This window comes from Rana temporaria, chromosome 3 (genome assembly GCF_905171775.1).
Source record: "Rana temporaria chromosome 3, aRanTem1.1, whole genome shotgun sequence".
NCBI classification, from domain to species: Eukaryota; Metazoa; Chordata; class Amphibia; order Anura; family Ranidae; genus Rana; species Rana temporaria.
In genome coordinates, this window is record NC_053491.1 from 391,635,184 (window position 1) to 391,654,100 (window position 18,917).

Genomic DNA, 18,917 nt, shown 5'->3' on the forward strand with positions numbered 1-18,917 from the left:
ACAATGCCACTAAAATAAAAGGGCAGTTCCATCTGCCAATGTACATTCGCCTCTGGCAGGCCTGCTTTGGAAACGGGTTCACTTTTACGCATAAAAACAGACATTCTTCTCTACAGTTGTTATCGTTTGATGCCTTCAGCTTATTGGTCAGCTGAGGACCCAACCTAAGTTCAACCGTGACAATATTTATAAATCCTTATGAGCCTCTAAAGCCTTCACTGTTTATGTCCCCAAATCCCATTAACCTGTAAAAGAGTCATATAGTCAATGGTCCTTGTCATGAGGATGATTATAGATTTATAGGCAAGTTACTACCACTGGCTTAATAAAACTCAGAAGAAAGAAAATGAACATTTGCTCCATTAAATTAAATTGTTTCAATTAAGAAATAATTACTCCTGGGAGTGCCAATTATGCACATTTTCAGTCACTGCCAAGCTAACAAGGGTCACATCTTTTCTCGAGAAGAAGCGCATCTAAATTATACAATTGCTAAAAAATAAAAACAGCTGCTTTAGCAAATATAAAAGTATAAAAGAAAATGATGCCTGAATGGGCTTTTTTTTGGTGTCCCTAAACCCCCCAAAAAAAAGAAGTAAAACATTACATCTCACCAGTTCTTATAAATGGTGGGTGCATTCGCTTTCTTTATTTCAGGTTTTACCCTGGTGATCCTGCCGGTAACACTTCCTGTCCTAGAGTGACAGCGCTAATTCACAGTACTGTATCTATGGCAGAGCAATGTAGTCATCCTAGGGTGCTTTCCTGTTTTGGACTACAAACACCTTCCTCTGTCCATTACATAGGATATAAGGGTTGTGCAAGTCTCAGAAGATAGCTTGAAAAGCTGATTACATTGTTTGACATATCAGATCAGGAAGTTGCAAGGACACTAGAATTCAGGATCAACAGGTATTTTATGCATTTACGTATAATTTTCCTAGTCAGAAAAAAGAAAACAAATGCAGCCATCGCATCCATAAATTGCTAAGCTGCAATTTCAGTAATCCATTCATTTAATCATTTTTGTTCTTGGGTTTAAATATACTTCAGTCAACAAGTGAGTAGATTCTCTTTTGTGCGAGACAAATCTCTGCTTCCCTAGTGCATCCTGGGGCTTGAGACCACAATCCTAACCATTGAAGCTAGAGGTGCAGGGAGCTGCGGTGGCTCACCGCGATTGGCACTGCGCTGACAAGCAATTCACCTCTGCAGCTAGGGGTTCGGATACCGGTTTCGGCTACATGTGAATTGAGTTTGGTGGTCTCAGCCCGGCTCCCGGTGAGTGTGCTATGCGAGGTAAGCCTGTGCTTAGTACGCCCACCCCCCTCCCACAAAAAACACCACACTTACACGCACTCTAAATTGGGTTAACATGCACGCGCTTTGACCACGCGGTCTCTAAAAAAAAAAAAAGAGAGGCGAAGGACTAACGGGGCTGGTTGAGCGGGCTAGATCCTCTCACTCCCTTATAGGGAGTCCCTCTGCCCCGTTGGGCTTCAAAGCGGAGCAGGTAGGGCAGGCTATGTGGGAGAACCCCCTCACACACCCGCCATTGCCACCTGGGGCATGGAGAAAGGTGGCAGATTGCCTCTGGGGGAGGCCTGCCTACTCCCAACTCCTGCAGTCCAGCTCCTCTCTCGAGTACACGCACAAAATACACTTAAAAAAAAAAGAAGAAGCTAGAGGTGCAGAGAGAGGGATTTGCACTAAAGGCAGAGCCAGAGGAGTTCCTGGTGGCCAAGTATCCAGATCAGAGTACGCTGTGCGCATGGGACTGGTGTGCGGACACTTGCTGTGTTCATATTACCGCTGCTAGAAGAGAGAGAGAGAGAGAGACTGACCATTTACCTAGTAACACAAGACCACTGTATGCAGGCACTTAAAAGGACAGTACTTATGTGCACCACCTTAAAGTCTGGGTCTCACCATGAAGCCGGTAGAAGGCTGAGTCTGTTTATAGGCAAAGGCACCCTTTAAAGAGTGCACTTTGAGAAGTTCACTGACTACTGCTTGCAAAGAAACAATTACGTATTGTTCATCATTCCTGATACTTCTATTGCTGATATTATCATATGATGCTCATCACTGTTAATCTGTTTGGAATTATAATTTTTCTTTCTGATGACTGATCCTTTCAAGCACAGTTATTTGTTTGTGTCAATTCATATGCTTTATTTGCAGTTAATTAGTTTGGCGTCTATTTTCTGGTACCCCTTTCATAGTTATGTACATGATATTAATGTTGGTGCATATACAGGTATTTGCAGCAACTCTTCAATCAAACAGATGTGTCAGAAGGAACAATGCGGTTCCTAGAGTTGTGGAGCAAGAACACATAACCTGATACATCCGGTGGCTCTTCCAGGGGTAAATGCTACAAAAGGATACAAATTCAGTCACCAAAAGCGGCCAGAACACACATTATTTTCTTCGGACTGGGCTTCAACAGCACCCTGAGAGTGCCACTAAGCTTTCTAAGCAAACAACAACTCTGTGTAGGTATGAGCATAGACCCACCCCCGCGGAGCTACCTACTGACGCACATGCACCACTATCTCTGTTGAGAGAGAGCTACAGTGATTCATGCTCTCCAACTTCTTTTGAGGACAGGCAGCTATCTTCATGCCCTGTTGTGAAATGTATTAGGTCCTGTGATAAATCCAGGCAAATTAGGCAATTTTGGAAACATCTTTTACATTTTGCTTTTCTTTTCCTGAACTTTAAGAGTTATCATTTATATTCTTAAAAGTTCATATTTCTTTTTGTTAAAGGTTTGTTTTTTATTTTTTAAATAGGTTCCTTTAAGCTAGTGCATTGTTGGCTCACTTACCTTTTCCTTTGATTTCCCTTCTGGATGTTTTTTTTTCTTTGTCTGAATTTCTTACTTCCTGTTCCTCCTCAGTAAGCTGTTCTGGCTGACTAACCCCCAGCCAGAACGGCTCAGATGATGGGGGCAAGCTTACTGAGGAGAAACAGGAATTGAGAAATTCAGACAAAGGAAAAAAAAATTTAGAAGGGAAATCGAAGGAAAAGGTAAGTGAGCCAACAATCCACTAGCTTAAAGGAACCTATTTAGAACATAAAAAACAAACCTTTACAACCTTCCAGAAACTTAAGCTGGCCATAGGTGGATTGAATCTCGGCTGGTTCAGCGGGGGACCAGCCGAGATTTGATTTACCTATGGGCAGGCTGATTGTACCCAAGTCGATCCATAAATGGACTTGGCTACAACCAGCATGGTAGATTTTTAGCATGCAATTATTGCAAGTGGCTATAGCCGCTGGCAGTAATCATTGTGTTCTCCTGGCAAAGATGCCCCCCCTCCCTCTGGGAGAACACAATAGCTTTGCAGGAGGGATTCCCCCATTAACACTGGCTGTGTTGATGGGCAAATCAAGTGTTTTTCATTCCCTTCCTCTTTTATCCATGGTTGCAGGACAGAAATTGCAAAACCTAAGGCCTGCTTTAAGGCTGCGTGTGATAAGAGTTACATACATCCTCTTAGCACTTTTTGTTTCTAAAATTCTTACTTTCTGACACTACAACCAAGGCATGTATTATACAGGAACCATTTTGTTTTGTTTCTGGCACTGAAGGCATTGAGCCAGCTAAGGGGTGTAATATAATATTTTATAGTTATAACTAAGAAGCATTTATCTTTCAACATACTACTTTACAAAAATGACACATTTATTAAATAAGTGAGATATCTTTTTTGAAGAACAAAACTCTTTTCTGAGGATTCTGTAGTCACTTGCCAAGCAGTTTAAAGGATTATAAAACATATTGTACATTACAATGAAGAACATGGCTGAGCTGCAGTTTAAGGTAAAATGTTATGGCCTCCTACAGAATTTATGTTCCTCTTGATCATCCACTTAAAAGGATAAATTTGTTGCCTCATACCCACCGGATGAGCCAAGGAAGAGAAAGAAGACAGAGCCAAGGAGAAGACTGTTATATGTCCCAGTCTTCAGATCATCTATCTTTGAGACAATTTTGGAGCTTGTTCAAATAACTTTTCGTGCCATCAGCATTTTTTACTTGGCAAAGACAGTTTCGCAACTTTTAGCGCATAAAAAAAGGGGGAACAGATTCTAAAATATTCACTTGTTTTATGGGTTACTACACATTGTACTCAATGCCAGCTTTCCAGCTTTCACAGCCACAAGTGTTCTGTGCCAATCCTCTACTCTCTGCTGCCCACAGAATGCTTCTTCTACATTCTCCAACAGTGGTTGTTTTTAAGCCCAAAAGAAACTAAAAAATAAATAAAGTTAAATTACAGTGGTTCTAAAGGCAGAAGGATTTATATCCTAATGCATTCTATGCATTTAGGTTAAAAAACCTTCTAAGTGCAGTTGCCCCCCCAGCTCCACTTATACTTACCTATCTTGATCCAGCAATGTGCATTAGAGCAGCGGCTCCCCCAGATCTCTTTCTCCTCATTGGCTCACACAGCAGTGGGAGCCATTGGTTACTGCTGCTGTTAGTCACAGCCAATGAGCCAATATAGGGACAGGGGGGTGGGGCTGACAATGTCTATTCACAAGAGTGCAGCTCTGGAGCAAGCCAGCTTGAGTGCCCCCATAGCTGACATGTCCGCTGCTATCTGATCCTCTCCACCAAATGGATCGGATAGGATCGGATGAAAACAGACAATCGTTCCATTTTCAACCAATCTCCCAATAGAGGAGAGCAGGACTCTGTCCATCTCCGCTCTGCTCAGTAAGCGGAGACGAACCTGTCATCCGTCTGCTCAGCGGGGATCAGCGGAACCCACAGAATGGAGGCGCCCGTGTAAAAAGGGGCCTAAATGAACAAACAGCATCATGAAGGAACACACTAGACAGGTCAGGGATAAAGGTGTGGATAAGTTTAAAGCTGGGTTAGGTTATAAAAAATTTTCCAACCTTTGAACATCTCACAGAGCACTGTTTAATCCATCATCCCAAAATGTAAAGAGTATGGCACAACTGCAAACCTATCAAGACATGTCTGTCTACCTAAACTGACAGGCTGGGCAAGGAGAGGATTAATCAGAGAAGCAGCCAAGAGGCCCATGGTAGCTCTGGAGGAGCTGCAGAGATCCACGGCTCATGTGAGAGAATCTGTCCACAGGACAACTATTAGTCGTGCACTCCACAAATCTGGCCTTTATGGAAGAAGGCAAGAAGAAAGTCATTGTTGAAAGAAATCCATAAGAAGTGCTGTTTTCAGTTTACGAGAAGCCATGTGGGGGACACAGCAATGTGGAAGGTGCTCTGGTCAGATAAGACCAAAATTTTACTTTTTGGCCTAAAAGCAAAACGCTATATGTGAAACATGCTGGTGGCAGCAATATGTTGTAGGGATGAAACAAAAGATTGAGAGCTGGTTCTCAAATTTTCAGATGGAAAAAATTCCTATGGGAAAGTCTGATCGTCTATAGCAATTCTGACGCATGTTCGGAATCAATTTGACGCATGCTCAGAAGCAGAACTTAATTTTTGCGGCTCTATGTAGTGTTGTACGTCACTGCGTTCTTGACGGTCGAAAATTCAGAGAACTTCTGTGTGACCGTGTGTATGCCAGCCAAGCTTGAGCAGAATTCCGTCGGAAAAAACACCCAAGGTTTTTCCGACTGAAAATCCGATCGTGTGTACGTGGCATTAGAGTCTGCAAAAGACTGGGTGGAGGTTCACCTTCCAGCAAGACAACGATCCTAAACATACAGCCAGAGCTACAATGGAATAGTTAGGCTCAAAGCATACTGATGTGTTAGAATGGCCCAGTCAAAGTCCAGACCTAAATCCAATTGAGAATATGTGGCAAGACGTGAAAATTGCTGTTTGCAGGCGCTCTCCATTCAATCTGTTAAAACTTGAGCTATTTTGCCAAGAAGAATGGGCAAAAATGTCACTCTCTAGATGTAAAAAGCTGGTAGAGACATCCCAAAAAAGATTTGCAGCTGTAATTGCAGCAAAAGGTGGTTCTACAAAGTGTTGACTCGGGGGGGCTGAATACAAATGCATGCCACACTTTTCACATATTTATTTGGAAATTTGGAAAACAATTTATAATTTTCCTTCCACTTCACAATTATATGCCACTTTGTGTTGGTCTATCACATAAAATCGCCAAAAAAAACATTTACCGTACTTTTTTGGTTGTAACATGAGGAAATGTGGAAAATTTCAAGGGGTATGAATACTTTATCAAGCCACTGTACACTGCTTTAAAAAAAAAATGTCTTCATGAATACTGTGCTGCAGTCTTTTATATTTCCCTTGAGTTCAACTTTAATCGCTATAAAAATTAGTAAAATAAATAAACATTGAAAAGTACATTTTTATAGGAATGGCTTACTCATATTGATTTGATGGTCACTAACTTTGTGAATCAGTAACAGTGTTCTCTGATAACCATCCGTAAATAAACCTGTCTTCAGCTACCTGGAAATCCGGCTCAGCCCTGACATAACCTCTGCATTCAATTTCTTCCTGAATGTTCCTTAAAGTAAACAAGATCATGTTGGCAATTCCTCTCTGGTCATATTTAACAAACGGGAAAGATTTACAGCTTCCTCAGCTGCATGCCAAACAGCCGTCATTATCAGATGGCAATATCTCTGTATATAGACCTGTGGCCTTGTGGGAAATTACTATCGCAGGCTAATCAGAGATATGGAAACAGCGGCATGCGTCAGAAAGGCCAGGGACGCAACAATACTTATAATGACGTCTTATCCAAGAGTCTGTGCCCAACTGGACAGTTCTTTATTGTCACTTAACCACTTGCTTACTGGGCACATAAACCCCCTTCGTTCCCAGGCGAAATTTCAGCTTACAGCACTGCGTCGCTTTAACTGACATTTGCGCGGTCGTGCGACGTGGCTCCCAAACAAAATTGGCATCCTTTTTTTCCCCACAAATAGAGCTTTCTTTTGGTGGTATTTGATCACCTCTGCGGTTTTTATTTTTTGCGCTATAAACAATTTTAAAAAACATTTTTTTTTCTCAGTTAAGGCCGATACGTATTTTTCGACGTATTTTTGTTTAAAAAAAAACGCAATAAGCGACTGGTTTGCGCAAAAGTTATAGCGCCTACAAAATAGGGGACAGAATTATGATTTTTTTTTATTATTTTTTTTTTTTACTAGTAATGGCGGCGATCTCCGATTTTTATTGGGACTGCGATATTGCGACGGACGTATCGGACACTTTTGACACAAGTTTGGCGCCATTCACATTTATACAGCGATCAGTGCTATAAAAATGCACTAATTACTGTATAAATGTGACTGGCAGGGAAGGGGCTAACACTAGGGGGTGAGGAAGGGGTTAAATGTGTATCCTAGGTGTGTTCTAACTGTGTGGGGGGAGGTGACCGATGCTGTGTCCCTATGTACAAGGGACACAGATCGGTCTCCTCTCCTCTGACAGCACGTGGAGCTCTGTGTGTCCCTGCTGTGTTACCGACGATCGCGTGTACCCGGCGGACATCACGGCCGCCAGGTACACTCATCGGGTCCCCAGCTATGCGCCGGGACAGTGTTTACCTGCTGCGCGCCCCCCAGTGCAAAGATGTCCAGTTGGCACCTGAGAGCCGCGCTGTTGACGTCTTTTGTCAATAGCGCGGGTCTCAAGTGGTTAAAAAGTGCAGACAGCAAGGATGTCATTCAAAGTGCAATATCCCCAGCCAAAGTCAGATCTAAGATAGAGCACTGCAAGTTTGGTGGCTATGGGTTACTGCATTCTTTGAGAATAAAGCTGACCATAGATGGTTCGAATCTTGGCCTGTTCAGTAGGGAGCAGCCAAGATTGGAACCATGTATAGGCAGACCGAATATTCCCAAGTTACAACCAGCTTGTTGGATTTTACATGTGATTATTGCTAGCGGCTGTTATAGCCAATAACAGTAATCCCTGTGTTCTACCAGCGGGGACAGATTCCCCCACCCCCTGACCAGGCAAACACAACGGCTCAGTAGGAGGGATTCCCCATCAACACTGTCTGTGTTGATGGCGGAATTGAGCAATTTTCTTTCCGGTAACCACAGGTTGCAAGAAAGAAAATCGCTCCATCTATGGCTGGCTTAAGGTCAACACAGGGGCATGATTAGAGTTCTGGTAGGCTGTTAGACAAGGAGACAAGGAAAGCTAACAATTTCACAGCTGAATGATGTAACAAGGGCCAATAATATGGTCATCTTTGCTATTAGTCATGGTACTTGTGACCAGGGCTGGACTGGGACAAAAATTTGGCCCTGGACTTCATCCAGGCTGGCCCACTTTGACAGGTCTCTCCCATGGCGACCGGACAACTCCCTTTCTATGCTGTAAAATACCTGGTTGATCCTGCCTATTCCTGTGTCCCAATGTGTGTGCTGACCACGGTAATCATTGCTGCTGATCCATGATACCACAGTCAGTTTTTACGTGCCTCTGTCATCCTTCTATGTTGAGAGTCTCTCCCCTCCTTGTCTGCCTGTCAAATTTGGTAACTATTTATTTTAGAATTTCATCTATGGTCTTACTGTCCAAACCATTTTTTTCTCAGGTGTTCTTGCCCCCTTTTTCTGCCCAGCCCCCAGCTACCCTCAGCTCCTGGTGGAAAACCCCTGCTGTGGTTACCCACAGCTTTAAGGCCTTATGCACACTGGACATTAAAATAACGTTATAAAAAAAGGCAATAGCTTTGCATTGAGTTTTTAAAAAAAATCTGCTTTTTTCAATGTTTTTGCAATAGCGTTTTTTAGCGTTTACTATCGTTTTTCTGTGTTATCGGTTTTTTATGCATATTTTTTTTTTTTTTGAAGGAAAACATTTTTATTAATTTTTTTCTTTTTCAATTGATCAAAAACGTTAAAGGCTGGTGAGCGGCTTTTTAAACGTCTATCAGCGTTTATCAGCATTATAGCGTTTTTACAGCTGAAAAACGTCTCTCAGAACCCACTCTTTTTTTTTTTTTTTTTTTACTTCTCAAAAACGCCACTGCCCAAAACTGCTGATAACAGCCTATGTGTGCATGGACACATAGAATAACATGATGTAGAGTTTAATGATTGTAGGAACGTTCTGGACTCTATCCACTGAAACTGGATGTACCACTTAATCTAACTTTTGCTGTTGTTTTCCGTTAACTGGTAAATGCACATACAAACCGACTGCGACTGCGACTGTCTCCTGATGAAGTGGGCGTTGCCCCGCAAAATGCATAGAGATTACAGTCCCCTCAAATGAATATCAATTTATTTATTATTTTGGAATCCTAAATGTACATTGGTGACAGTGACCCCTTTTTTTCCTTATTTTAAATGTGAATATGTACTTGTTTTTTATGTAAATCTAAATAAATTTTGTATAGAGCACCACTCCCTAAAGTCCCTTGGGCAAATTGTTCTCTGTTTTTGCTTGTTCTGAATTTGGGGACTTATTGGGGACTGAGTGTTGCTCTGGTCTGAGCACGAGGAGGGGGCTCTCCTTTTTGTTTTTCTAGGAAAGTAAAAGAGTGAAGGAGAGATAAAAAAAACATGAGAATAAAAGTGGCCACGCACATAGTGATATGATCAATCAATGCAACTAAAATGATGGGATAAGAATCCTAAACCACAGACTCTTTATTTAATTGATTTAGAGAGCTTTTTTTCTTTTCTTTTTTTTTTACACTGGCAAGTCGATTGGCTGTGGCAGAGTTGTATCAACTGAACGATCAAATTAATATCTGTGTGTGTCGATCAAATTATAATTTTTTATAGAATGTTTGAAAATTGATGGGGAATCACTTATCTGTGATCACTCATACTTAGATTGGTCACAAAATGATACATACTGTATATGACAATCTTAAGGGAGAGAAGGAGGTTAATGATTCTTACTCTGAATGGTCAAAGGTTATCAGTGGTGTACCCCAAGGTTCAGTGCTGGGACCCTTACTTTTTAATATCTTTATAAATGATATTGGTTTTGAGATCAAAAGTAACATTTCTGTCTTTGCAGATGACACCAAGCTATGCAGTGGAATAACGTCCTTACAGGATGTCTCCAATTTACAAGCCGACCTCAATGCTCTGTCTAATTGGGCGACTAAGTGCCAGATGAGGTTTAATGTTGATAAATGTAAAGTTATGCACTTGGGGGCTAAGAATATGCATGCATCATACATACTAGGGGGAGTACAACTGGGGGGATCTGTAGTGGAGAAGGATCTGGGGGTTTTGGTAGATCATAAGCTCAATAATAACATGCAATGCCAAGCTGCGGTTTCCAAAGCGAGCAAAGTCCTTTCTTGTATTAGGAGAGGTATGGACTCCAGAGAGAGATATCATTTTGCCCCTGTACAAATCATTAGTAAGACCTCATCTGGAATATGCGGTCCAATTTTTGGCCCCAGTTCTCAAAAAGGATATCGGAGAACTGGAGAAAGTGCAGAGAAGGGCAGCCAAACTGATAAGAGGCATGGAGGAGTTCAGCTATGAGGAAAGATTAGAAGAACTAAATGTATTCACTCATGAGAAGAGGAGAATTAGGGGGGAAATGATCCACATGTACAAATATATAATGGGTCCATATAGTGAACGTGGTGTTGAGTTATTCACTTTACGGTCAACACTGTGGACAAGGGGGCACTCTTTACATCTAGAGGAAAAGAGATTTAATCTCCAAATACGGAAAGGTTTCTTCACAGTAAGAGCTGTGAAAATGTGGAACAGACTCCCTCCAGAGGTGGTTCTGGCCAGCTCAGTAGATTGCTTTAAGAAAGGTCTGGATACTTTCCTAAATGTACAGAATATACCTGAGTACTAAGATTTGTAGGTAAAGTTGATCCAGGGTAAATCCGATTGCCTCTCGGGGGATCAGGAAGGAATCTTTTCCCCTGCTGTAGCAAATTGGATCATGCTCTGCTAGGGTTTTTTGCCTTCCTCTGGATCAACTGTGGATATGGAGTTGGGTGTATGGGATTGTACTGTGTTTTTTATTTTGTTTGTTTATTTTTTATTTTTTTGTGGTTGGACTGGATGGACTTGTGTCTTTTTTCAACCTGACTAACTATGTAACTATGTTAGGAGGGGAGGGTGCAGAGAAACAGGAATTCTATATATTTCTTAACCTCCCAAAACTGACACATATTTCCTCCAAGTTTCATCTGTATTCACTGATGCAATGAAATGAAATGATCTTGGTCAGGCAGTTCTGTAAATCATCATGTGACTATATCATGACTCATAATACATACATACTTTTCCCATCTATTATTTGATGGAAGATACGCGTTGTGATTTATATTCATTGTCAAACTTTTTCATTTTGATTTTAAACTTTAGTATGGACTTCATTACAGTTTCCAGTTTGAGGATCTTAGTCAATGTTTTCATTATTTTCATAATAAATCGTCATTCAGGCTGAGGCAGAGCTGACACACTACCTCCTCTCTAAATCCTTGTATCCCCAGATGGAATATGCCATCTATATATATATATATATATATATATATATATATATATACACACACACACATATATATATATATATAATATTATATAATATTATTATTATTATACAGGATTTATATAGCGCCAACAGTTTACACAGCGCTTTACAACATCAGGGAAGACAGTACAGTTACAATACAATTCAATATAGGTGGGATCATTAGAGCTTACAGTCTAGAAGGGAGGGTTAAGTGGAACAAAGGGTAGTAGCTGTGGGGGGATGATCAGATGGACAAAATTAAAATACAGTTGTTAGGAGTGGGTAGGATAGGCTTCTCTGAAGAGGAGGGTTTTCAGGGATCCTCTAAAAGCTAATAGAGAAGGAGATAGACGGACAGATTGGGGTAAGGAGTTCCATAGGCTTGGAGAAGCTCTGGAAAAGTCCTGGAGACGAGCATTGGAGGAGGTGATGAGCGAGCTAGAGAGCAGGAGGTCTTGAGAAGAACGAAGAGAACAATTAGGTTGGTATTTAGAGACTAGGTTAGTGATGTAGCTGGGGGCAGAGTTGTGGATGGCTTTGTAGGTAGTTGTTAGTATTTTGAATTTAATTTGTTGGGCGAGTGGAAGCCAGTGGAGGGATTGACAGAGAGGAGTAGCAGAGACAGAGCGGTTGGTAAGGTGGATGAGTCTGGCAGCAGCATTCATAATGGACTGAAAGGGGGATAGAGTATGCCGAGGTAAGCCAATGAGGAGGGAGTTGCAGTAATCGAGGCAAGAGGTGACTAGGGAGTGAATTTGGAGTTTTGTTGTGTCATTTGTTAGAAAGGGGCATATTTTGGAGATGTTGCGGGGGTTGAGGCGGCAAGATTTGGACAGTGATTGGCCTGGGTGATCATTATTCATACGGGCCAAGTTATGTTGCACATGCCACAGGTTCTCAGTCCTCCCTTGATGTTATTCCATTTAGTATGTGTTATAAGGGAAAAACTTGCGCGCTACTATGTTCTAATTTTTAAGTAAATATAAACCATCAACCTCCAGTGAATATAGTGAAAATAAACTCAGAAAAAAAATATGTATAGTGACCGTGAATTAGCTGCAACCACTTAGTAGTGTACTCAAAAGACACTGTGTAATAAATGTAAAAGAAAAAGATGGGAATGGTGCGCTTATTCAATAATGTGCCATAAAGTAATATACTTCCTCCATGAGGAAGTCACGTGACCAGTGACGCAACACGTCAGGTGGAGATTTGTGACGTTAGTTCCGGTGGTTTTTTAACAGAAGTAAGGTGAGGAGGCCTGTGTGTCACTACTCCCATTGCTTTTTTACTCTGGTTTTTATCCTTACTTAATGTAAGCAGTTTTTTACTAAATAAATGTACTTTTCATTTGGCAATATTGCACTATGGCTGTTTCCTTTCAGCGCCATTTATACAAGAAGTGCCATTCCTTGGAGCGAGCTGTTTCCTCTATATGTGGAATTACCCAAGATGTTTTGATGCCAAGTTTTGGACGTAGTTCTTCGTCTTCACCTGGAACCTGGATGCCTTTACAGATCTATCAGCAGGATTCCTTATCTGACAATCTGATGATTGTTTGACTCTTGGGTCATTGTTGGAGGTGAGCAGCCAATTCATAAATCTAACAGTCAATGTTTGGATAGATGTTTTATCTGTTTTTTCTTCTATCAAGTTATCTCTATGAGATTGTTGCCTTTATATGAACTAACTCCTACCATTGGGCTTTAGTTGGACTTTATTCACATTTATTTATTAATTTGTATGTTTGGATACTCATCATATTTTTTCTTTGAGTATATTACTTTATGGCACATTATTGAATAAGGGAACCATTCCCATCTTTTTCTATTCCATTTAGTATTGTAGTTAAATTAAGTATCCATAAACTCCTCACTCACCGGACCCCTTCATTGAGGTTGTAGAGTTCATGATCCTGAAGTCCCTTCTTCTGAAACACGGATATTACTCCATTATGGATGCTGAAAAGAAGCATATGGCATTAGAACCAGTTCTATCAAAGATTTCAGCCCAGAGATTTTAACATTTATTACAGCCACCATAGATTTTGAGTACAATTTTATATTTCAAATACAGTGGAACCTTGGATTATGAGCATAATTTGTTCCAGGAGAATGCTTGTAATCCAAAGCACTCGCATATCAAAGCGAGTTTCCCCATAGAAGTAATTGGAAACAAAGATAATGTGTTCAGCATTGACTTCTATGGTATGCAATACCGGATGCAGCCAGAGGTGGGGGGGGGTGCGCAGGAAAGCCTCAGAAATACTCGGGGACAATTCGGCTGATCTCGGGAAACCTTCGGAAACACTCAGGAACAAAGTATTTCGGAGTGATTACGAGTATTTCCGAATGGCTTCAAACCGTTCCAAGTGTCACCGGCGCCCCCGCACCTCTGGCCAAATGTGGTACTGCATACCCCATTAGCTTGAATTCTGCAAATTTTTTGGTTTTTGGAAAAAAAGCTGCTCGTCTTTCAAAACGCTCATTAACCGTGTTACTCATAAAAAGGTTCCACTGTACAATGTTGTACTTGAAGTCAGCTGAATTACCATAAGGAAAGGATTAGCCAACCAATCAGCACCAGGTAAGACTGTAAAGCCCTGTACACACGATCGGATATCTGATGAAATCTAATCCGATGAAGCTGACTTTCATCAGTCTTGCCTACACACCATTGGTCAAAAATCTGACCGTGTCCAAACGCGGTGACGTAAAACACTACGACGTGCTGAGAAAAATTAAGTTCAATGCTTCCGAGCATGCGTCGACTTGATTCTGAGCATGCGTGGATTTTTGACCGATGGACTTCCACACAGACGATCGTTTTTTTTCTATCAGTATTTATCCATAGGAAGATTTTAAAACATGTTCTATTTTTTTTCACCAATGGAAAACAAACCGATGGGGCCCACACACGATTGGTTTGTCCAATGAAAACGGTCCATCGGTCCATTTTCATCAGACAAACCGATCATGTGTACAGGGCTTTAGGCTGCCATGGCAGCCTGACCTGTTTCTTTTTAAAAGCTAAGCGAACGTCTGCATGTTAGCCTTAAAGTGACACTAAAGTTTAGATTTTTTATTTTAAATAATAAATATATCATACTTACCTCCATTGTGCAGTTCGTTTTGCACAGAGTGGCCCTGATCGTCCTCTTCTGGGGTCCCACAGCAGCTCTTGCGGTTCCCCCTACAAGTGCTAACCCCCTCTGGGAAGATCTCTCCCACGGAGGTTACCTTTCGGGGGTGCTCCCGTGTCCATAGCTGCCAATTGTATGACTCAGCCCCGCCCCCGTTGGCCGCGTCATTGGATTTGATTGACAGCAGTGGGAGCCAATGGCTCATCTAGCTCATTTCTAAAATAGTGAAGGAAAAATTAAAAATCTATCATCAAAATAAGTTTAAGGGTGCACGTTCATGAGTATAAAGTGGTTTTTGGGTTTGCATAGAGTCTAGACTTTACCAAAAGTATGCTATTATTATTGGTGACATGTTGAAAAAGGTAGGCCAATGGGAAAAGTGCTGCATTTTTGTTCTTTTAAAGTGGTTGTAAACCCAAATATAAAAAAATTGCCATTGGCATCGCATACTAGCTCATTATGAAATACTTACCTTTGACTGAAGCTGTTGCAGTGGTCCCTGCAGTGGCGGTGCGTCTATAGAGGGCGCCGGAGTGCCGCCCCCTCTGGCTCTCGCACCGCCACTGATTACAATAACATAGATACATGCATTGCATGAATCTATGTTATTTTTGCCGCTGCCGCCGACTATTTAGATGGCCAAATGGTGAGCGCAGGCCACCTGAATAACGGCAGCTGGTTGGCTGTGTGGAAGTGCCTATCAGAGCCAGCTTATCTAAGGGACGTACAGGGGGTGCGTTCCTTAGATAAGACTGACAGGCGTCTCAGCCAATCAGGTTCACCGGTAACCTGATTGGCTGAAGCGTCATCGAGGGCGGGAGAAGACATCGAGGGACGTGGAAGGAGGATGGCTGACCCCCAGAAAGGTAAGTCCCGGGCGGGGAGGGGCATTTTACCGGGCACAGCGGCGACAATGGGCACAGTGGCATCAATGGGCACAGTGGCGACAATAGGCACAGTGGCATCAATGGGCACAATGGCATCAATGGGCACAGTGGCAACAATGGGCACAGTTTTGACAATTAAAGGGCACAGTGGCATCAATTGGCACAGTGGCGACAATTAAAGGGCACAGTGGCGACAATTGGCACAGTGGCTGCGTTTGATGGCATGGCACAGTGGTGACAATTGATGGCACGGTGGCTGCGTTTGATGGCATGGCACAGTGGTGACAATTGATGGCACAGTGGCTGTGTTTGATGGCATGGCACAGTGACTGCGTTTTATGGCATTGCACAGTGGTGACAATTGATGGCACAGTGGCTGCATTTGATGGAATGGCACAGTGACTGCGTTTGATGGCATGGCACAGTGGTGACAATTGATGGCACAGTGGCTGCGTTTGATGGCATGGCACAGTGACTGCATTTGATGGCATGGCACAGTGGTGACAATTGATGACACAGTGGCTGCGTTTGATGGCATGGCACAGTGGTGACAATTGATGGCACAGTGGTGACAATTGATGGGCACAGTGAGGCTGCAATTGTTTTTTGTTTTTTCGTTTGCGCCCCCCCCAAAAATGTTGAGCACCAGCCGCCACTGGGTCCCTGTACACTGCTGTGACTGGTGACATGTCTCCTGGGTTTGCGGGCTCCGACGCAGTGATTGGCCGGAGCCGTGATGATGTAACTCCCGCTGGTCATGGTACAGGCCTTTTACCAAAGACACGATCGAACCGTTTCCGCTGATGGTGTCGCCGCAAGCGTATATGGTATATATCTCTTAAACGGTGCAGGTTTAGGTGAAATTTGCAGTACCTACAGGTAAGCCTTATTAGAGAGGATGTAATAACTGTATAGAGAATGTAGAAAGTGTCAACCCAGTTTTCCCTGCTCAGAGCTGGCACTGTATGTCATTAGGTATCATCACTGAAGTGATGCCTTGTAAAACATGCCCAGACATTTGGGGGAATCTTATAATTAGGAAAATGGCTGTCAAAATTATAAATTCAACTGAGCTAAACTGTCTCATATCATGACACCGTAGAGTGCAGGCTTGTGTGACAGCGAGAACAAAGTCATCCTGGGAGCCGAGTCCTTTACTACACGTGTGGCAAATTTATGAGACATGACAGCCAGTCCTCCTACATCACCAGTGCTAAAATACCACCAGCTATTTACAACGAGTAGGTGAGCAAAGATGATGCTGCTCTGGCTCCATGTTTGAAGCCAAATTATTATAACATCTACTTTATATTTGGTACATATTCAAAGAGAAAAACCTAAAAATACCATTTGCTGCCCCTTTTACTTGCTAAAAAAATAATAATAATTTTTCCTCTTCTATGTTATGCTAAGAAAGAGGTTTATAGGGTTATGTTTACCATAATTAACACTGCCTTCACATGCAATCACATGGCAGCAACTCAATGCACTCAATGCCTTATTGATGTCAGAGGAGAATGGGCAGAATGAATGGTTTGAGAAGATAGAAAGGCAACAGTAACTCAAATCAACACAACACATTAAACCTTGAAGCAGATGGGCTACAGCAGCAGACGACCACACTGGGTGCCACCCCATGTCAACTAAGAACAGGAAACTGAGGCTACAATTCGCACAGGCTCACCAAAGTTGGACAATAGAAGATTGGAAAAACGTTGCCTGGTCTGATGAGTCTCGATTTCAGCTTCGACATTCAGTAGGGTCAGAATTTGGTGTAAACAACATGAAAGCATGGATCCATCCAGCCTTGTATCAATGGTTCAGGCTGGTGGTGTAATGGTGTATGGGATAATTTCTTGGCACACTTTGGGCCCCTGAGTATTGTTGCTGACCATGTCCATCCCTTTATGACTACAGTGTACCCATCTTCTGATGGCTACTACCAGCAGGAACATGACAATGAGTTAATTGTACTCCAATAGCCTCCACAGTCACCAGATCTGAATCCAATAGAGCACCTTTGGGATGTAGTGGGATGGGAGATTCTCATCATGGATGTGCAGCTGATATATCTGTAGCAACTGCGTAATGCAGTGGCGGTGCATCCATTGTGGGCGCAGGAGCGTCGCCCCCTCTCTCCCCTGCACCGTCACTCAAGTCAGCAATACATAGATTCATGCATCTAACGCAGCCACTGTGCCCATCAATTGTCGCCACTGTGTCATCAGTTGTCGCCACTGTGCCATGCCATTTGAATCTGGTGGTATTTGAGGGGGCAATCTGGCAGCATTTTACAGGCAAACTGGCGGCAATTGATGGGCACAGTGGCAACAATTGATGGCACAGTGGCGACAATTGATGGCATGGCACACTGGCGAAAATTGATGGGCACAGTGGCGACGATTGATGGCACGGCACAGTGGCGACAATTAATGGCATGGCACAGTGGCGACAACTGATGACACAGTGGCGACAATTGATGGGCACAGTGGCTGCGTTAGATGGCACAGTGGCAACAATTTATGTCACAGTGGCGACAAATGATGGGCACCGTGGCTGCGTTCAGGGCCGGACTGGCCTACCAGGATAACAGGAAATATCCCGGTAGGCTGCCTGCTCTGGGGCTGCTTTGAGCTGTGGCTCAAGCAGGGCCGATCCAACGGCTGCACAGCACCTAGTTGCCGAGACTTCTGTGCTGTCCTCCCCTCTCTACTCCTCCTCGTGTGTGGTACACACACACACACACAGTAGCGAACTGTTCGGCGGCGCTATAAGAAAGTCCCGCCTCCTAGACCGCTTCTGTGATTGACAGAACACTGATCCAATGGGGCATTGAATCAGTGTGACGTGTGTCACAGGAGGCAGGACTTTCTTACAGCGGCACCCGGGGCAGGAAATTGAAATCCAAGCTTTATGAGGCGATCATGATCCAGGTACTGGTGGTGGGCACTGAACAGGGGGGCTGCATTAGGTGGGCACTGAACAGGGGAGCCGCTTTTCCTGGGTGCTGCATTAGGTGGGCACAATGATCACAGCAAGTGTACAGACCTGGGACATCAGAGGAGGGATGATGAGAGCCCCTCACAATGATCACAGCTCCTCACAATGATCACAGCTCCTCACAATGATCACAGCAGGTGTACAGACCTGGGACCTCAGAGAAGGGATTACGAGAGCCCCTCACTATAGGCAAACTAGGTGGACAGACCCAGAAACTCGGTAAAGGAATGGTGTAAACCCCTCATAATGGGCACAGCAGGGGTGTAGACATGGGAACTCAGCGCAGAGATCTCACCAATAGAGTCCCTAAGGAACTATAGGGTGCCTTAACTCCCCATCATCTACCACTGAAATGTTTTTTTTTATCTGGACTGCCCTTTAAGTATATATCTTAAAGCGGAGTTCCACCCAAAAGTGGAACTTCCGCTCAT

At 42.9% G+C, this 18,917-nt stretch overlaps 1 protein-coding gene across 4 annotated transcripts in view; it reads right to left on the reverse strand.

Annotated features, from left to right (window-relative positions):
• The window catches only part of PRR5 (proline rich 5), a 191,555-nt gene that overhangs the window by 52,448 nt on the left and 120,190 nt on the right, over window positions 1-18,917 (reverse strand). For all 4 annotated transcript variants that reach the window (XM_040345811.1, XM_040345809.1, XM_040345810.1 and 1 more), the window contains one exon: window positions 13,338-13,418. In XM_040345811.1, coding sequence (XP_040201745.1) covers window positions 13,338-13,418 — 81 coding nt within the window. The remainder of the gene's footprint in view (window positions 1-13,337; window positions 13,419-18,917) is intronic.